The sequence below is a fragment of the Epinephelus fuscoguttatus genome, linkage group LG14 (genome assembly GCF_011397635.1).
Source record: "Epinephelus fuscoguttatus linkage group LG14, E.fuscoguttatus.final_Chr_v1".
In the NCBI taxonomy this organism is placed as follows: Eukaryota; Metazoa; Chordata; class Actinopteri; order Perciformes; family Serranidae; genus Epinephelus; species Epinephelus fuscoguttatus.
The window spans coordinates 24,089,758-24,104,909 of record NC_064765.1 but is presented as its reverse complement, the minus strand read 5'-3'; the positions used below and the strand labels follow the sequence as shown (position 1 = coordinate 24,104,909).

The 15,152-nt window shown below is 40.5% G+C and overlaps 1 protein-coding gene across 2 annotated transcripts; it reads left to right on the top strand.

Annotated features, from left to right (window-relative positions):
- The first annotated feature begins 7,781 nt into the window (after window positions 1-7,781).
- Window positions 7,782-14,506, top strand: LOC125901043 (protein max-like). 2 transcript variants are annotated; one of them, XM_049596391.1, is made up of 4 exons: window positions 7,782-7,969; window positions 11,042-11,149; window positions 12,921-13,044; window positions 13,167-14,506. In XM_049596391.1, the coding sequence occupies exons 1-4, from the start codon at window positions 7,934-7,936 to the stop codon at window positions 13,349-13,351; spliced, it is 453 nt and encodes a 150-aa protein (XP_049452348.1). In that variant the 5' UTR covers window positions 7,782-7,933; the 3' UTR covers window positions 13,352-14,506. The 2 variants fall into 2 exon arrangements, with proteins under 2 accessions (XP_049452348.1, XP_049452347.1); XM_049596390.1 differs by having other exon boundaries at window positions 12,906-13,044.
- Window positions 14,507-15,152: the final 646 nt, after the last annotated feature.

The following is a 15,152-nucleotide window of genomic DNA, read 5'->3' as shown; positions in this document are numbered from 1 at the left end:
TAAAAGACTGGTATGAAGTTGAAGGCTGTAAACCCTGTGTGGGTGGGAACCCTTGCAGACTCGTAGGGGTCATGTGAGCTCTTAGTTTCAGAGTCGTTAAGGTCACAGTCATTGTGACCTTAACGACTCCGCAAGGGTTCCCACCCACACAGGGTTTATAGCCTGCAACTTCGTACCAGTCATTTAGAACTGAAGAAGCTTCCTGGATGAGAGGCGAAACGTCTTCAAGAAATGCAAGCAAGTCCAGTTGCCTACGATATTATCACTTACGGTTTATCATGTGGTGGCCACAGACAGTTGCTCTCTCCTTATCCTTCTTTCCTGATTCTTCTATAGTTTTGCGTTCTGCTAGTATCCTTGGCATGAAGTGGTACCTGCAGCCCAGTCAGGTTGCTCAGGTCATCCAGCTTCTCCAGGATGGCACATCCATACTAAAGAAGGTTTGCTGTGTCTCCCAGCACAGTCTCAAGAGCATGGAGAAGACATCAAGAGACCGGTATCTGCTCCTTTGTGCGAGGAGGAACAGGAAGAGCACTGCCAGAGCCCTACAAAATGACCTCCAGCAGGCTACTGGTGTGCATGTTTCTGACCAAACTGTCAGAAACAGACTCCATGAGGGTGACATGAGAACCCAACGTCATCTAGTCACCGTAACAAACTGGAAACTGTCAAACATACCAATAGATTGCAGGTGATGTGATGAAAAATGAAGGAAGTTATGGGCTGACTGGAGAAAATTCAATTCGATATAACTTTATTTATCCTGAAGGAAATTCTTGTGTCAGAGAATGTTTTGAATGAGAGTAACACATATTACAGTAACAACAGTTAATGTTCACAAACCAGTAACAACCAGAACAACCACAGGGTTCCACAGATCAAGGTCACACACTGGGCCTAGTATCAGTCAAAATATTAAAAAAAAATCAAGATCAGAAATGTTTAAGGAGCAAATAGCAAAAACCAGTGCCAAAAATAGTAAAAATAGACGTAAAATAAATACAGGAGTTAATAAATATGGCTCTGGAGGTGCAGATTGCCTACAAGACAATAGGAAAGTACGTCAGCTTCTAGTTTATTACTTAAGTGAGAACAGGAATTATAGAGAAAAATTAGGTGTTTTGTTTTTATTTTGTTTCCTGCCTATCTACTGCGCTACACTGCAGTCCAGCAGCAGTCCACTTGATGGCGGTAATGCACCTAAAAACTGGTTTGTCAACCGCCATTAAAACTCCGGAGAAGAAGTAGAGGACGGGACGAAGTAGTCATTTCTCTCTTATTCACTCGGCGGTTATTTTAAAGGAGCTGAGCTGAGCTGTGTTTGCCTGTCGACATCTTACACCGCGGCTGTGTTTGTCTTTCAGGTCAGTATTCAGTGTCTCTGAGTCTAAAACAGGTGTTTAGTCGCCCAACACTCCTCAGGTTAGACTTTACAACTTGCATGTTTCCCTCAGAGCTAGTGAGGTACTCTTTCTAGTGACATGTTTTAAGCGGCAGTCCTTCATTACTACACGGCTCCACATAAGAGATACTGCAGTGTCGCTATTCTGCTCTGCTGGTCCGGGACCGAGGCTCCAAGCGCCCGCGTTGAGCTCTCCACAGCCCGGCTACACGCCTCCTCACTGACCTGGGGAGGACAGAGGGACAGACACACACCCTCTGTCCTCCCCAGGTCCTGCACAAGCCTTGGTTTATATCCGCTGTTATCACACTCATTCAGACATTTGTAAGCACAAACATATTGTGTGCTACATGGACTACACAGGAGAGTACACACTGCAGAAATACTACTATATTTCTATGGTACAGGGAACCCTCTACACCACTGAGTGTCTCACCACAAGACACTGATAGAGGAACCAACCCAGGAACCAGCCATCTTTGTTTATGTATTTTACATTCTAAAACACATGTTGGTATTTAGTGCAATCAACTCATTAGTTCATTTTAAAGCTGCAGTTTTTTAAAAAAGGCAAACCCTAAAGCACAGTGAGAGACAATACCTCTATTTTTCAGAGTTGCAACTGGATTAATGCTATCCGTCTTATGGTTCAAGGTCAGTGAAACAGATGGTTATTTATTCATGTGTTTGGGCGAGTTTTACTGTAATTGTAAATAATAATTGTAAATAATAATTACTACTGTAATTAATACTGTAATAATTTCAGATGGAAAAATATGTGGTAAAAAAGAAGAGTAACACATGCTGCAAAAAGAGTTCATCAGTGAAGCTAAGTTACTATAACTTATACCGTAAAACTTCAGTTAGTAGCCCCAGCTATTGATTGCTTAAATCACTGAACTCAACAGGTCTATAGTTAAGTATCTGTATTGTCATTTCCACATACAGAGTACATGGGAACAAAATTGCGCTTTTTCCCAGCCCCAAGGTGCCATCATACACTTACAGGATATAAAAATACAAAGATAAAAAATATATACATATCACACATCGCAAGTGTAAAAATATAGAGATAATAAGTTGCCAATATATATATATATATATATATATATATATATATATATATATATACACATACACATACACATCACATCAAGTTATAGAAGATACATACACATCACACATGTATACATATGTGTACATAGTATATACATATACAGATAAATAAAAGGAGCCCTGGACTAAGAGGCGTCTGGTATTTAAAGTGCATAAGGGAATAAATGACTGGTTAAATTAATATGAATATAAATAAATAGCAGTGTAGACTAACTATGCATAAGAGTCACGGGTGCACTGCAGGTGACAATGTCCAGTTATATTTGGGACAGGCCTTTAATTCCTTTCACACAAAAACTGCTCAGCAATCAAATTGTTTATATAAACCAGTATGAATATAACTTGTGGGGCAGCACGGTGGTGTGGTGGTTAGCACTGTCGCCTCACAGCAAGAGGGTTCCCGGTTCGATCCCGGGTGTGGGAACCCCTCTGTGCGGAGTTTGCATTCTCCCCGTGTCAGCGTGGGTTCTCTCCGGCACTCCGGCTTCCTCCCACAGTTGGGGACGAGGTTAATTGATAACGCTAAATTGTCCATAGGTGAGAATGTGAGTGTGAATGGTTGTCTGTCTCTATGTGTCAGCCCTGTGATAGTCTGGCGACCTGTCCAGGGTGTACCCTGCCTCTCACCCAGTGTCAGCTGGGATAGGCTCCAGCCCCCCTGCGACACTCAAGAGGATGAAGCGGTTAGAAGATGGATGGATGGATGGATAGAATATAACTTGTTTATAGATTAGGCTTCGAATAACATATCAATTATGAATCATTTATTTGATCTAGCTCTGACAGACAGGGCATCACTGGTTTTATGGCACCAGAGGATTACGGCGCCCGGCATACTGACACAACACCACTTTATCCAGATAAAACAATACTTACACCTTGGATTTATTTTTATGAAAAACCTTTTGATTCTTTTGTTGAAATTTGAAGGAATATGAATAACTTACCAGGTAATTGAGGAATGGACAGATATTCTGACTCTGAAATTATCAAATTCCACACATTTCTCTTGTTTACTCAGGCCAGTAAATTTCAATAAATAAATGTCTTCTTTGGTGCTCTTACTACTCCTTATTCACAAAAGTTTAAACATTTCTATGTGTATGTGTGACTTATAAATAGCTAACTAATCTTCTCTTAAATGAGCTGCTCAGCAACCAGACCAGGCATCTGATTGAGACAAAATGTGTCGCCACACCAGGCTAGTAAAAGGGACTGGGTGTTTAATTGGGACTTGGCTTTTAATTGAAGTTTTACAGTAATTTACTGTGTGGAATTTGATAATTTCTTACTTAGGCACTACTTGCGGTGTATAGAACAACTTTATTGCAAGTAATTACAAATTAGGATTCCATTTTATATTCTTCTGCTTGTGACTGACTGTCTCTTTCTCTGTCCATTTGTTTTTTACTTCATAGAAACACGCCTGCAAAAACCTAGAAGGACCCCATGGTGAGGGCAAGGAGAGTATAAGTGAAGAACAGCTGGACCAACATAAGCTCACCCGAACTACAGAGAAACAGCACCACTGTAACCGCTGTAAGAAGAATTTCAGTCGCCCATGGAACTTGAGGATTCATCAGCGTATCCACACTGGAGAAAAGCCTCACGTCTGTAACCAGTGTGGGGTGTGTTTCAGGCAGTTAGGGGACTTCAAGAGTCATCAGTATATCCACACTGGAGAAAAGCCTTTTGTGTGTGACCAGTGTGGGAAAGGTTTCAGACAGTCTACACTTTTTAAAATCCACTAGTGTATCCACATTGGAGATAAACCTCACGTCTGTGACCAGTGTGGGGACAGTTTCAGACATTTGGGATGCTTAAAGATTCATCAGCGAATCCAGACTGGAATAAAAGCATCACCAGGGGCGTCGTAGTAGGGGTTAAAAGTTGGACTGATTACCCAGGGCCCCAATGGGAGGAGGGGGCCTTGAAAAGCCTGGAATGAAAAGTTTGGTATTTTTTGCAGTTTTTAGTGCTTTGCATCAGTGCCATAATGTAATTAAAACTGGCTGAATAAACTGGTTATGGGACTGAACTTTGTATCAGAAAAAATACACATAAAGTAAAGAGCAAGGCACTACCTAACACTGTGATACTGAAGTCTACCAGTCGCAGAGCTGTTAGCATTAGCCATTTGCTGTTAGCATTGAACAAAGTTCAGCTGGGCTGATGGGAATGTTATTATAGGGTGTCTGTAGGGTCTTAAAATATCAAAAGCTGAGAAACAGCAACAATTTAGAGCCTTAGAAATGTTTAAAAGTCTTTAAGTAGTATTTTACTGCTGAAATTGGTGCTACGCTACATGACCAGAGAAAATAGAGGCAGAAGGCTGTGGCAGTTGCCTTTGCTCAAGAGGTAGAAATCCTACAACTACCAGAATGCACTGCGCCACATCGGACCTATAAGGGCTCCTGCTGGTGGGTGACATCATGCCAGCTTGTCTGTTTTAACACAGGAAACAATACAATAGCCAGCTATTAACAACATTCTTGTGTAACAGCTAATCAGTGAGCTAAAATATGTTTCAGACAACATTTAAGGCAAGTAAAAGGCAACACAGTATCAGAATCCTGGTTCATACGTTATCAGCACTTCTTAGTTTTACCATTTGATGTCAGTGTTTTCACCCTCTGTGTTTACAATACAAGAAACAGTATGATATAATCACTTTGAAGCTAGTTTTTGGTAGTCGCCAAGTGGTGTAAATACATCACATCAAATGATGCCCTGTGGCCCAAAAAGACTTTTTCTCATTGACTTAGTAAAAGAGACGTCTATGAATCAGTGGATACATTTTTGTTTTGAGCATCAAAACCTCCAAAATCATTCCAGTCAGCAGCGCACTTAACCAGAAGTAGTCGGCTCGGTCAGCGGTAGTCTCTTGTGTTCCTGCTGTACCGTACACAGTAGAAGCAGTTCCAATCATTTGGGTAATTTTATACTCAGCAGTTGAACTTTTTTGGCTTCATAGTGTAAATAGGTTCATTTTGTCTACTCAAATTAGATTGAGTGTTGAAAGGTTTCTTTTTTTCAGACAATGAGTTTTTAAGGAGATGTAGTTTACCTTGACATGTTTCGACTGTCACTGCAGTGACAGTCGAAACATTGAATTTTTTGGCTTCATGCGCCACTGAGTAACTTTGATAGGAATAAAGGGGATTGTGAAACACATGACATAGTGGACTGAGCTGAGAGATGAGCAGGGAGATCTGGGTGCTGCTAAGATGGAAGGAGGTTAGACAGTTCATTTACACATACTACCTACATTGTTATGATACAGAGCTGGTTGAAAATCAGCAAAGTATTCCCTTTAAAAGAATATTTCACCCACAAAATTACCATTTGTGAATCAATTAATGATGCCATGTTATCTTGGATTCATGAAGAAAACTTTGTTTTTATCACCTGCCTCCACAGAAAATGGCAGGTTAATGATTGTGGACCACATTCGATACTGCAAAAGTAGTATCAAAACATTCATTTTTAAAGTCTCACACTACTCGTGCAGTATAATCCAAGTCTCATGTATCCAGTCATATGCTCATTGCTTCCGAAACACATGCATTTTTGTTAAAAGAAAACAAACATTAGTATTGGAGTCTGGCTTTGAAGAGAGCATAGATGTTTTTCGCTTTCAGTTCAGTCATAAATAGGAAGGTTTTAGGTGTGACGGACGGCAACTAGTGTGCTCACTGACTGACTGAGTGCAGTTTGATAGAGTTTTGGCTCCTCTATTCCAGGTGTTAAACTATCAAGCGAATGGGGATATGCTATTTTTTGGACAAATGGTTGGACTCAAAGTCAAAGAGGCAATGACGTCTTAAAAGTCTTTTAAAAAGATCTTTCAAAGGTATGAAATTTAACTTCAGGACTCTTGTATACCAAATGAAATACCAAACCCTTTCCTTCAGCCCTGCGGAGAGATTCCCCATCTTTCTGCTCATTGTTTTGGATTGCTTTCATGAAGCAAAGAGCAGCTGAAGAGTCAGCAGCTCTTATTGTGAGTACTGCTTACATTCTGAATTGGACATATGTAAGTCAGTATATGAATTAATTCAAAATGATCATGGTCATCATAAATATCCTGCAGAACTACGCTTGCGAAGCTTTACACTTAGGGCCATGAATGCCGCCAAAATGGCATTCTCGTTCCCCACAAAGCGAGAGGAAATCATTGTTTGATGGCACAGTTCCAGTTATCTGCTGAGGAGAGGCGTTTCATTGTGATGTCAGATGAGGAAACACAGGGTCCTTCAAGGATAGAGTCAGTAAATGTGGACTATATAAATAACAAACTATTAAAATTAGAAATTTCATTAAAGCTTCAGTCTAGATTTACAATAACTGCAATTAGGCTGCCATAAGCAATTTTCACAGCTCTATAGACATGGATTTCATATTGCCAGTAGCCCAGCAGTGAATTCTGTCTCTCTGTCTTGCTCTCAGTGTTTCAGCTCTGAACTGTTGGAGAGATGATACAGTGATGACAGTGAAGGTAATATGCTGCAGAGACACCCTCTTTTGTCTCATTATTAAATGAAATATTAATGATCAGGTGCAGGTGTTAATGATGCTGTTTTTAAGGATCTAAAACAACCCATGTCCAGTGTTTGTCTTATTCCAAGTAGGCAAAACACATCCCTGATAAAATATGACATCATTACAGTGGTGCAGTGTGTTTACAAGCAGCGATACATTGCCGTAGGAGCTATTTAAAGGTCCTATGGAGGTAAGAGTGCAGCCATGAATGGTGAGTGGGGGAGGGCAGCCATAGTGAGCTAGGACACCATCTGGCCTCATAATCATATGCTGGGAGGAGAGCTTAGTTATTGTCACACACTGCCCTGCTGACAATGACCAGTGGAACAGCAGACTTTAATACAATGCTTTATGCACAGAATAATTTTTGCATAGCAGCTATTTTTACAGATAATATCTTACATCAGATATGAATGTTAATGTTTAAGACATCACTAATGTATAAATGACAAAATGATGAAATTCTACTTCTTATAATAGGCTACCAGAGCATTGTAGTCCATTAGAGTGATGACAATAAATGTCCTGATGCTTCTGTTTGCAACTTGTAGGGGATAACGGTATATTTTGGTGGGCGCGTCCAAATTCATTAGCTTCTGGGAAATGTAGTTCGCACTTAAGGAACAGTGCGATTACAAAATGGGTTGCGTGTTGGCGCAGTACTTCATTACCCACAAGCCCTCGTTCCTTCGCGCCTGCGCTGTTTATGTTTTCCCGTCCATGTGTAGGCGAATCACGTGTAGAGAGCCCGTCGATCGTCATGTCTCTGCTGTAGCAAAGCTCCGTGCTACATTTCATTATTTGCCTCAAGTTGTCGCTGCACTTTGTTTTGACAGCTGCTTGTTTTCTTTTCTCGCACCCGTTTACCGAAGAATGAGCGAAAACGATGACATCGAAGTCGACAGCGATGTATGTGGTTTAGTTTCTTCTAGAAGTAGCTAGCCAGGATTGTTAGCCAAACAGCAACTTTAACATTCCTGCCAGCCTACGCTATCTGATTGAGCTAGTTAGCTTGCTAGCTAGCTAGCTAGCTGGGTGTCTTGGCCAACACTGGATTTTTAGACAAAAAGGAAGTAGGCTATTTTTTTTAAGTGTTTTTGGAGTGGTAACTTGTTAGTTGGCTCTTTACTGGAAGTCGAAATTGCGTGGTTTTGTGTTTCTGCGGTAAAGTGAGCCGTCGTTTTTGAAACCCAGTTGACACAGCCGTCGTTTGGATTTTGATGCTTATCTATTTGTGTAATTACGGTACAGGTGCTGGGAGCGGCCAAAAAGGTCACTGCATTACATTGAGTCCCATCACCTCCACTATAAATAGGCATTGTAATGTATAGACAAATGACACTCAACCTACGGCCCGTGGGCCCAATGTGGCCCGCGAGAGGCTGCAAGGTGGCCAGTCTACCATTTTCTGATTGAGAATGAAAATAAAGTGATTCACACTGGGAGATAGGGGTGGGTGATAGGGCCCTAAAATAAAATCACGATATTTCAGGGTATTTTTGCGATAACCATATTCTTAATTATGTGACAAATATAGTAAAAATATATTTTTTTAATTATTGATGTAAGAAAACAGTATTCTAACAAAATAAGTGATCTAGTTTCTCAGTTTGCCTTCAGATATTAATTAAAAAAATTAGGAAAAATTACCTAATTTCTTTAGTTTGTAAACAACAACAGTAACTCAGTGAGATTGAGACCCTGTATACAGTATTAATAGTTCATCAAAATAAAATCTACTATAGTTTCCAAATACAAAAACGTACCCTGGGATCTATATGTGAATCAACAGGTGATTTCCTTCTTTTAGCAAAATCCTAAGTCTGTGAGTGTTTTTTTTCCCCCCTGGACCTTTATGCTCTGCCATTTCTCCTCTAACCATCACGCTGTAACCTGTGACAGGCTGTTACGATACCAGAACTATTGCACATTCACATACATGCAGTGTTTTGTCAAGCTACGAGCGCCACATAGGTTTACATTAACAAAGGTTTTTGACAAAATGAATTGACTGAATTGGCAAGGGAGAGATGCTGTGCTGCTGCCAGAGGAGCCACTCAATGAGTTTCCTCTGAGCAGTAACACAGAGTTGCTAATTATTTTGTTTTCAGCCATGCTTGTTGTTGCCGTGGGTAACAGTACGACATCAATATGCCAACAAGCCCAATTATCGCAAATATCATGACATTAACTCTTCATATGATAATAAGAATTATACTGGTATTATTGTACATAAGATGATATGACACACCCCTACTGGGAGAGTTGTTTTACTTTTAATGAAAATAAGGCACCAAAGTGCACAGAAAGCATCAAAATAGAGCTTGTTTATATAAATAGAAATAAATAAATAAAGGGGCAGGTAGGGCTTTTGCAACTAGTTTTTGGGGCATCTAAGCTTCGGTGTGGCATTTCTGGAGTAATGGGGTATAATGAGAGACAAGATTGAAAGAGAAAGAATACTTTGCAGATTATGTTGCGTACAGAAGAAGTGGATTTATATATTTATTTTTGTTATTATTTTTCAGTACTGTTTTATTAGATAGGTGGAATGAGAGACTTTATTGTAGTTAGTGTAACTTTGTTTAGGTCTCCTTCAGTGAGTCTCTGAATGTCTAACTTGGCCATCTCAAGCAATGGTACCGTAATAGCATGAGTACACGCACAACAAAACCCAAACAGCGGCTGTGCACATAGGACACTATAGAGGGCTGTGTTGGTGTTTTCATGTTGTGTCAGTAAGGGACATGTCAAGTTTGTCTGTTATTTCCCTGCAGCTTTCTGGACCTTTTATAATGCGTTCTCCTGCAACGTGGATCCTGCTGCTGCTCGACTTTACTCACATACTTGCCAAATGCAACATGAAACATACTGAACATGTTAATTTAAATTCCCCATGGTGAACAAACAGGCTGCATCTAGCTGCCCACAAATGAGCTGTGGTGTTTTAAGTGAGTGTGCTTATAAAATCGTGTCAGATCCTCGATCTGGTCACACATTTCTCAGAGCCATGGATTCCCCTCCCCCTCTTTCAGTAAGCTGGGATCTCCAGCTTTGGATCCCAGAGCCACAGCATAGTGTTAGGTCTGTTAAGCTCACATTTTTGAACATGTTACAGGATAGTTTAAATCTTAATATGAAAATAAGTTATGATTTTAGTGGCTCTTCCTGCAGCGCTCCTCACTTTAGGAGAGGACTAGTTTTCATTTTATGTATTTGTTATCACTGGCATCTCTTGTTAGTAACACGCAGCCATCTTAGTTAAAATGTGTATGTACGTATCCTTTACTGTGTGTATGGTAACTATAAGAAGATCAGGAAGTGCATTCAAGTTTATTTGCTGTTTTTCAGCCATATTGCTTAAGGATCAGGGTGTGGGAAGTTCCCACACCAAGTGCTAAGTTTGTGTCTCTCAAATAGAGCCATTGGATGAGTTCAACCCTTCCACCAGATGTGCCAGCATTTTATTTCACTTTGGAAGATATTGATTTTATGTATTAATTTTCTCTTGGTTCTGTTTGGTCCCTTTCAACAACAGAGAGAAGGTAGACATTGCAGTTGATGTTTAGTTCCTGTGAAGGACAGTGAAGTATCAAGATTGTCAGGATATGCTGGTCCAACCCTTCAGACAGCTAAAAGCAAACATCTTCAGTTGATATTCTGTAAACAGATCATATCCTTGTAAACTCGGTTCTTACACCACAGGTTCCTGCTGTGTGATGGCAGCAAAATGAGGAAATTTACACACGTACACACAAGGAGCCAGTGAAAGATAACACCACTACTTATTCTGCTTATTTGCCATTTAAAGCTGCAGCATTTGCGTACTGCAGCTTTAAATCGCTCCCTGTTTTCTAATGTAAAAAGTTGCATGGGAGTCAAGTAAACACACTGTCTCGTCTCTTTCTTGGTTTTGTTTCTAGTGTGTTTTTGAATATATGTCCTTCATTTTGAGTGTAAACCCTGCCTGTCCTTTTGCAGGCAGACAAGCGAGCCCATCACAACGCGCTGGAGCGCAAACGCAGGGACCACATTAAAGACAGCTTTCATGGTTTGCGAGATTCTGTGCCCGCATTACAAGGGGAGAAGGTGAGAGGAAAATACATGAATTTCATATATTCTAGCAGCAAAGATAGTAAATCATCTTGAAGGTAAGACTTATGTCAGCTGTCTGTCTCAGGGTGCAGCAACCTTTTTCATATGAAATGCGAGTGTGACCCTGCATTCATCTACCTAAATGCTAGCTTACTATTAGCATAAGTCTGACCTGCAAGTCCTCAGAGACGAGTAAACAAACAGATGCCAAATGGTGAATGATCAACCTTTGGGCCCTTGTTTCCTTTACTGCACTTTATGGCCAAGAGGTTTTATTTAGTCATGTACAGGCAAAGCACCTTTGCAGTGCATAAGAACTGTTGTTGACCTGAATACTTTCAGCACAAGCAATATAAAGCTGCATTTCTCTGGTACTGATGACGAACAGGTCAAAAAAAGCAGCTATTCTCATCTTGCACTGCTGTGCACACTGCTGTGCTTTCTGACTGGTTTCACAGCTCGGTAAACGTGGTCACCCACAGCGGTAAAGTCTGCAGCTCATCAGCTGCATTTCCAAATCCATAATACTCAACCACATTATCAGATATTATTCCAGTTTCTATCCATAAAAGGCTATACTGGACAGCTCTCTAAAGGCCCAGACACACCAAACTGACAGCAAAGTTGAACTAGCGTCGTTCAAGGCCGATTGTTGTGCGCCTTACCTCGTTTGTATCTCAGTCAAAAAGTTGCACTTGAACACACCGCAGAGACTACAGCTAACCGCCAACTCCCATGTATGTTCTGTGTCTGTGTGTGAGGAAATAACTCATCATTACTAGCAGGCAGCTGTTGTCTGTGTTAATCAGTCAAAGTGGGAAAGCGAGAATTGACAGGACGGATACAAGACGCTAGTTAGCCAGTTAGCACTTAAACAACACAACCGAAAGATGAAAGAACAAGTGATATTTACCGTATGCTAGGAAACAGTAACACAAACGGTTACGAACTGTTTATGGTAAAGCGCTCAATGGCTAGAAAAACAATTCTTACCTTATATAACAAGTCTGTTTCACTTTCACGCCCTCTTGACTTAGCCGTTTGTTTACTTTCCTCACTTTCGTCTCTCTGCTTGTGCACTAAGCTAAATGGCTCCGACACCAATTCAACATGCTGAATTAGCCGGGGAAAAAAGCTGTCAAGGGCCAGGTAGTGCCAACGGTGCAGGACATACGGCGAAACTAGTGGGACAGACACTCGCAGACAGCCTGACATCGACTGATGCTCAATCATGGGCTTGGTGTGTCAGGGCCCTTAAAGGTCTATCATTGGATCATTTTGTGGCTCGCCAAGCAAAATGATGTTGTGTCAACCATCCCCAAAGCAGTGTTACCTTCATGATGTGGTAGGAGATTGTCCAGTTCATGTACTCAGTGTACTTAAACAGGGTGGTGGCAACAGCTCCATAACCTTAAAGCATCTTAGCCAGCTAACTGAGGGTGATATGTTTGTGTCTTTAGTCCGTGAATCGGTCAAATTAACTTCAAGTTACAATGGCGTAATTCGCTATGAAGGTGTGACGGTGCTTCAACATTCGTGCTAGGGACTATTCTGTAACATGTGCCAAAGGTTGCTGACCCCTTGAAAAAGTCCTTTTTTACCCTTATTTTATAATCCAGAAGCTAATTGCAACATACATGTATATCAATGTGATCACTGCACAACTGTTGTGGCTCTGTTGGTGTTGTTCTGCCTGAACAAACAGACACTGCAGCTTTTCCACATGGCTCTCTGAAATTTTTGCTGACAGAGTTCTGTCAAACAGGCGTCCCGAGCACAGATTCTAGACAAAGCCACCGAGTACATCCAGTACATGAGGCGAAAAAACCACACCCACCAGCAAGACATTGATGACTTAAAGAAACAAAATGCACTGTTGGAGCAGCAGGGTGAGTTTCCCTTCTTGTTAAAGTCTTTTTACAATAAAATGTGATGTTGTCTGTCCGTTATTATATGTAATATGTGATGAGATCAACTGTCGTCTTTGTCTTTGTTTCTGTGGCCACTGCAGTTCGTGCCCTGGAGAAGGCCAAGGGGAACACTCAGCTCCAGACAAACTACTCTTCTGACAGCAGCTTGTACACAAACCGCAAAGGCAGCGCGGTGTCCGCCTTTGACGGCGGCTCCGACTCCAGCTCCGAATCAGAGCCGGACGAGCCGCCCAACAGAAAGAAGCTACGCGTGGAGCCCAGCTAGACTCGGGGCGCCGCCCGCGGTCCTCCAAACAGACTCTTTTTGCCCACCAGCCCCGACTCGTCTCGCCTGTCCGCACTCAGTCCTGCCTTCTAACGCCAGTCCAGGAGACAAGGTGGAGACTGTGTGAGAGAGGTGCTATTGTATAAAACGCTTCTACCTTCCTTTTTCCTCCTGGCAAGCATCCCGTCACTCCGTTCGTGGCCCAGCAACGACTTTTAAGACCCCCAAAGTGAGGCAGCTCTGCAGTTTTGAAGGACTATGCTTTTTTCAAACCTCATGATAACCGTTCATAATCAAACGTGGAGACGACAAGGTATGACGCTTTAGTAAAGCTACACAAAATATAATTTTTTTTTCGTCTTTGGGTTGTTTCGGACGACCTCTGCAATCTGTTGGAGTTGTGAGACTTTTCGACCTTTGAGAAAATGGTAATTAGGGGTAGTTTACCTTTTTAATATTCATACTTTTCCAGAAAAAGAATGTGAAGTTGCTTTTGAAAAAAACGTGTCTGTTATGCAAGATGCAACCCTCCTTATTCAGTGTAGGTGGCTGACGTTTTTGTCTTTGAAAATGTTTGTGTAATCAGATGAATTCCTCTATTTATAGTGACGCATCAAATTGATTTCTAACCCTCACGCCTGATCTCCTTAATGTTTGGATTTGGATTTTCCAGAGAGCACAGGAGGATGATAAGTTGACCTGCTGTTTCAGTGGACTTTCCACAGGTTCAACTATTTATTTTCCTCTATTTTTATTAATATCAGATAAAATGTGGGTATAAAAAAAAAACAAAAAAAAATCCCCTAATGGATACTGAATGTTACGCAATGCAGTTAAAGGGCAGTGAACTTTATTTTTGTTAATGGAAGTCCATGTCAGTGTGTAGTGTATAACACTGTATACTCTTTAATGGTGTCAGTTCTGCAAAGAAAAGCCTTCCCTGGAAATATTTGCCTGTGCTGGGAACGTTTATCTTTATTTCTTTTCTTTCCTTCTTTGCAGAGGTAAATTAGTGTGTACGTAATCAATATTTGTTTGTTCCATTCCATGGAAATTACAGGTATGTTGTACATACTGCCAACGGTTGTCTTGCAAGTTAAGGCATACCTTTATTATGAGACTATAAATAAAACTATTTTATCCTTTTGGGATGTATTTCTGACTCAACTTGTTTTTAATGACATGGTATCTTCTGTGCACTAACCTTCCCTAGTTACTACTTTTTTAATGTGTTTGGGGTTCAGGATAAACAACTGAGTGAACTTATTTCACATCCCAGTTAACTCTTTGAAACCTGGAGCGACATCACTTTTCCTGTGCTGTTTTCAGACATGTTTCGCAAGTATTTAAACCTTTGCATTCTGAGTAAATTGGTGCAATGTCTTTCAAAAATATGGGAAAAAGGGCAATAAGTAAATTATAAGAAACGTAAGAAATGTCACACAAACTGCAAAAAATGAAAAAAAAAAAAACTATTAAAAAAAGTTAAGGAAAATCTATATTTGTTATAATTATTATTTTAAAATTATGTTACAGAATTTTTCAGCACTTTTCCAGGTCATTTTCTTGTTTTTAACTTTTTTATTTTTTTTTTAATTTTATTTTCTTGTTTTAAATTTTTTCTTTTTACTAATTTCTTGCATTTTTTGGGCCTTCTTCCCGTGTCAAGCCAATTTGCTCAGGTTTTAAACGGTTAATGAAATAATCACGTGTTAAATCCAACTGAAGAAAATGCTGATAGGATCGAAGCGATCAAAAGGGAAACTTCAGCCAACTATTGGAGGATGTCACGTTTCTGGAT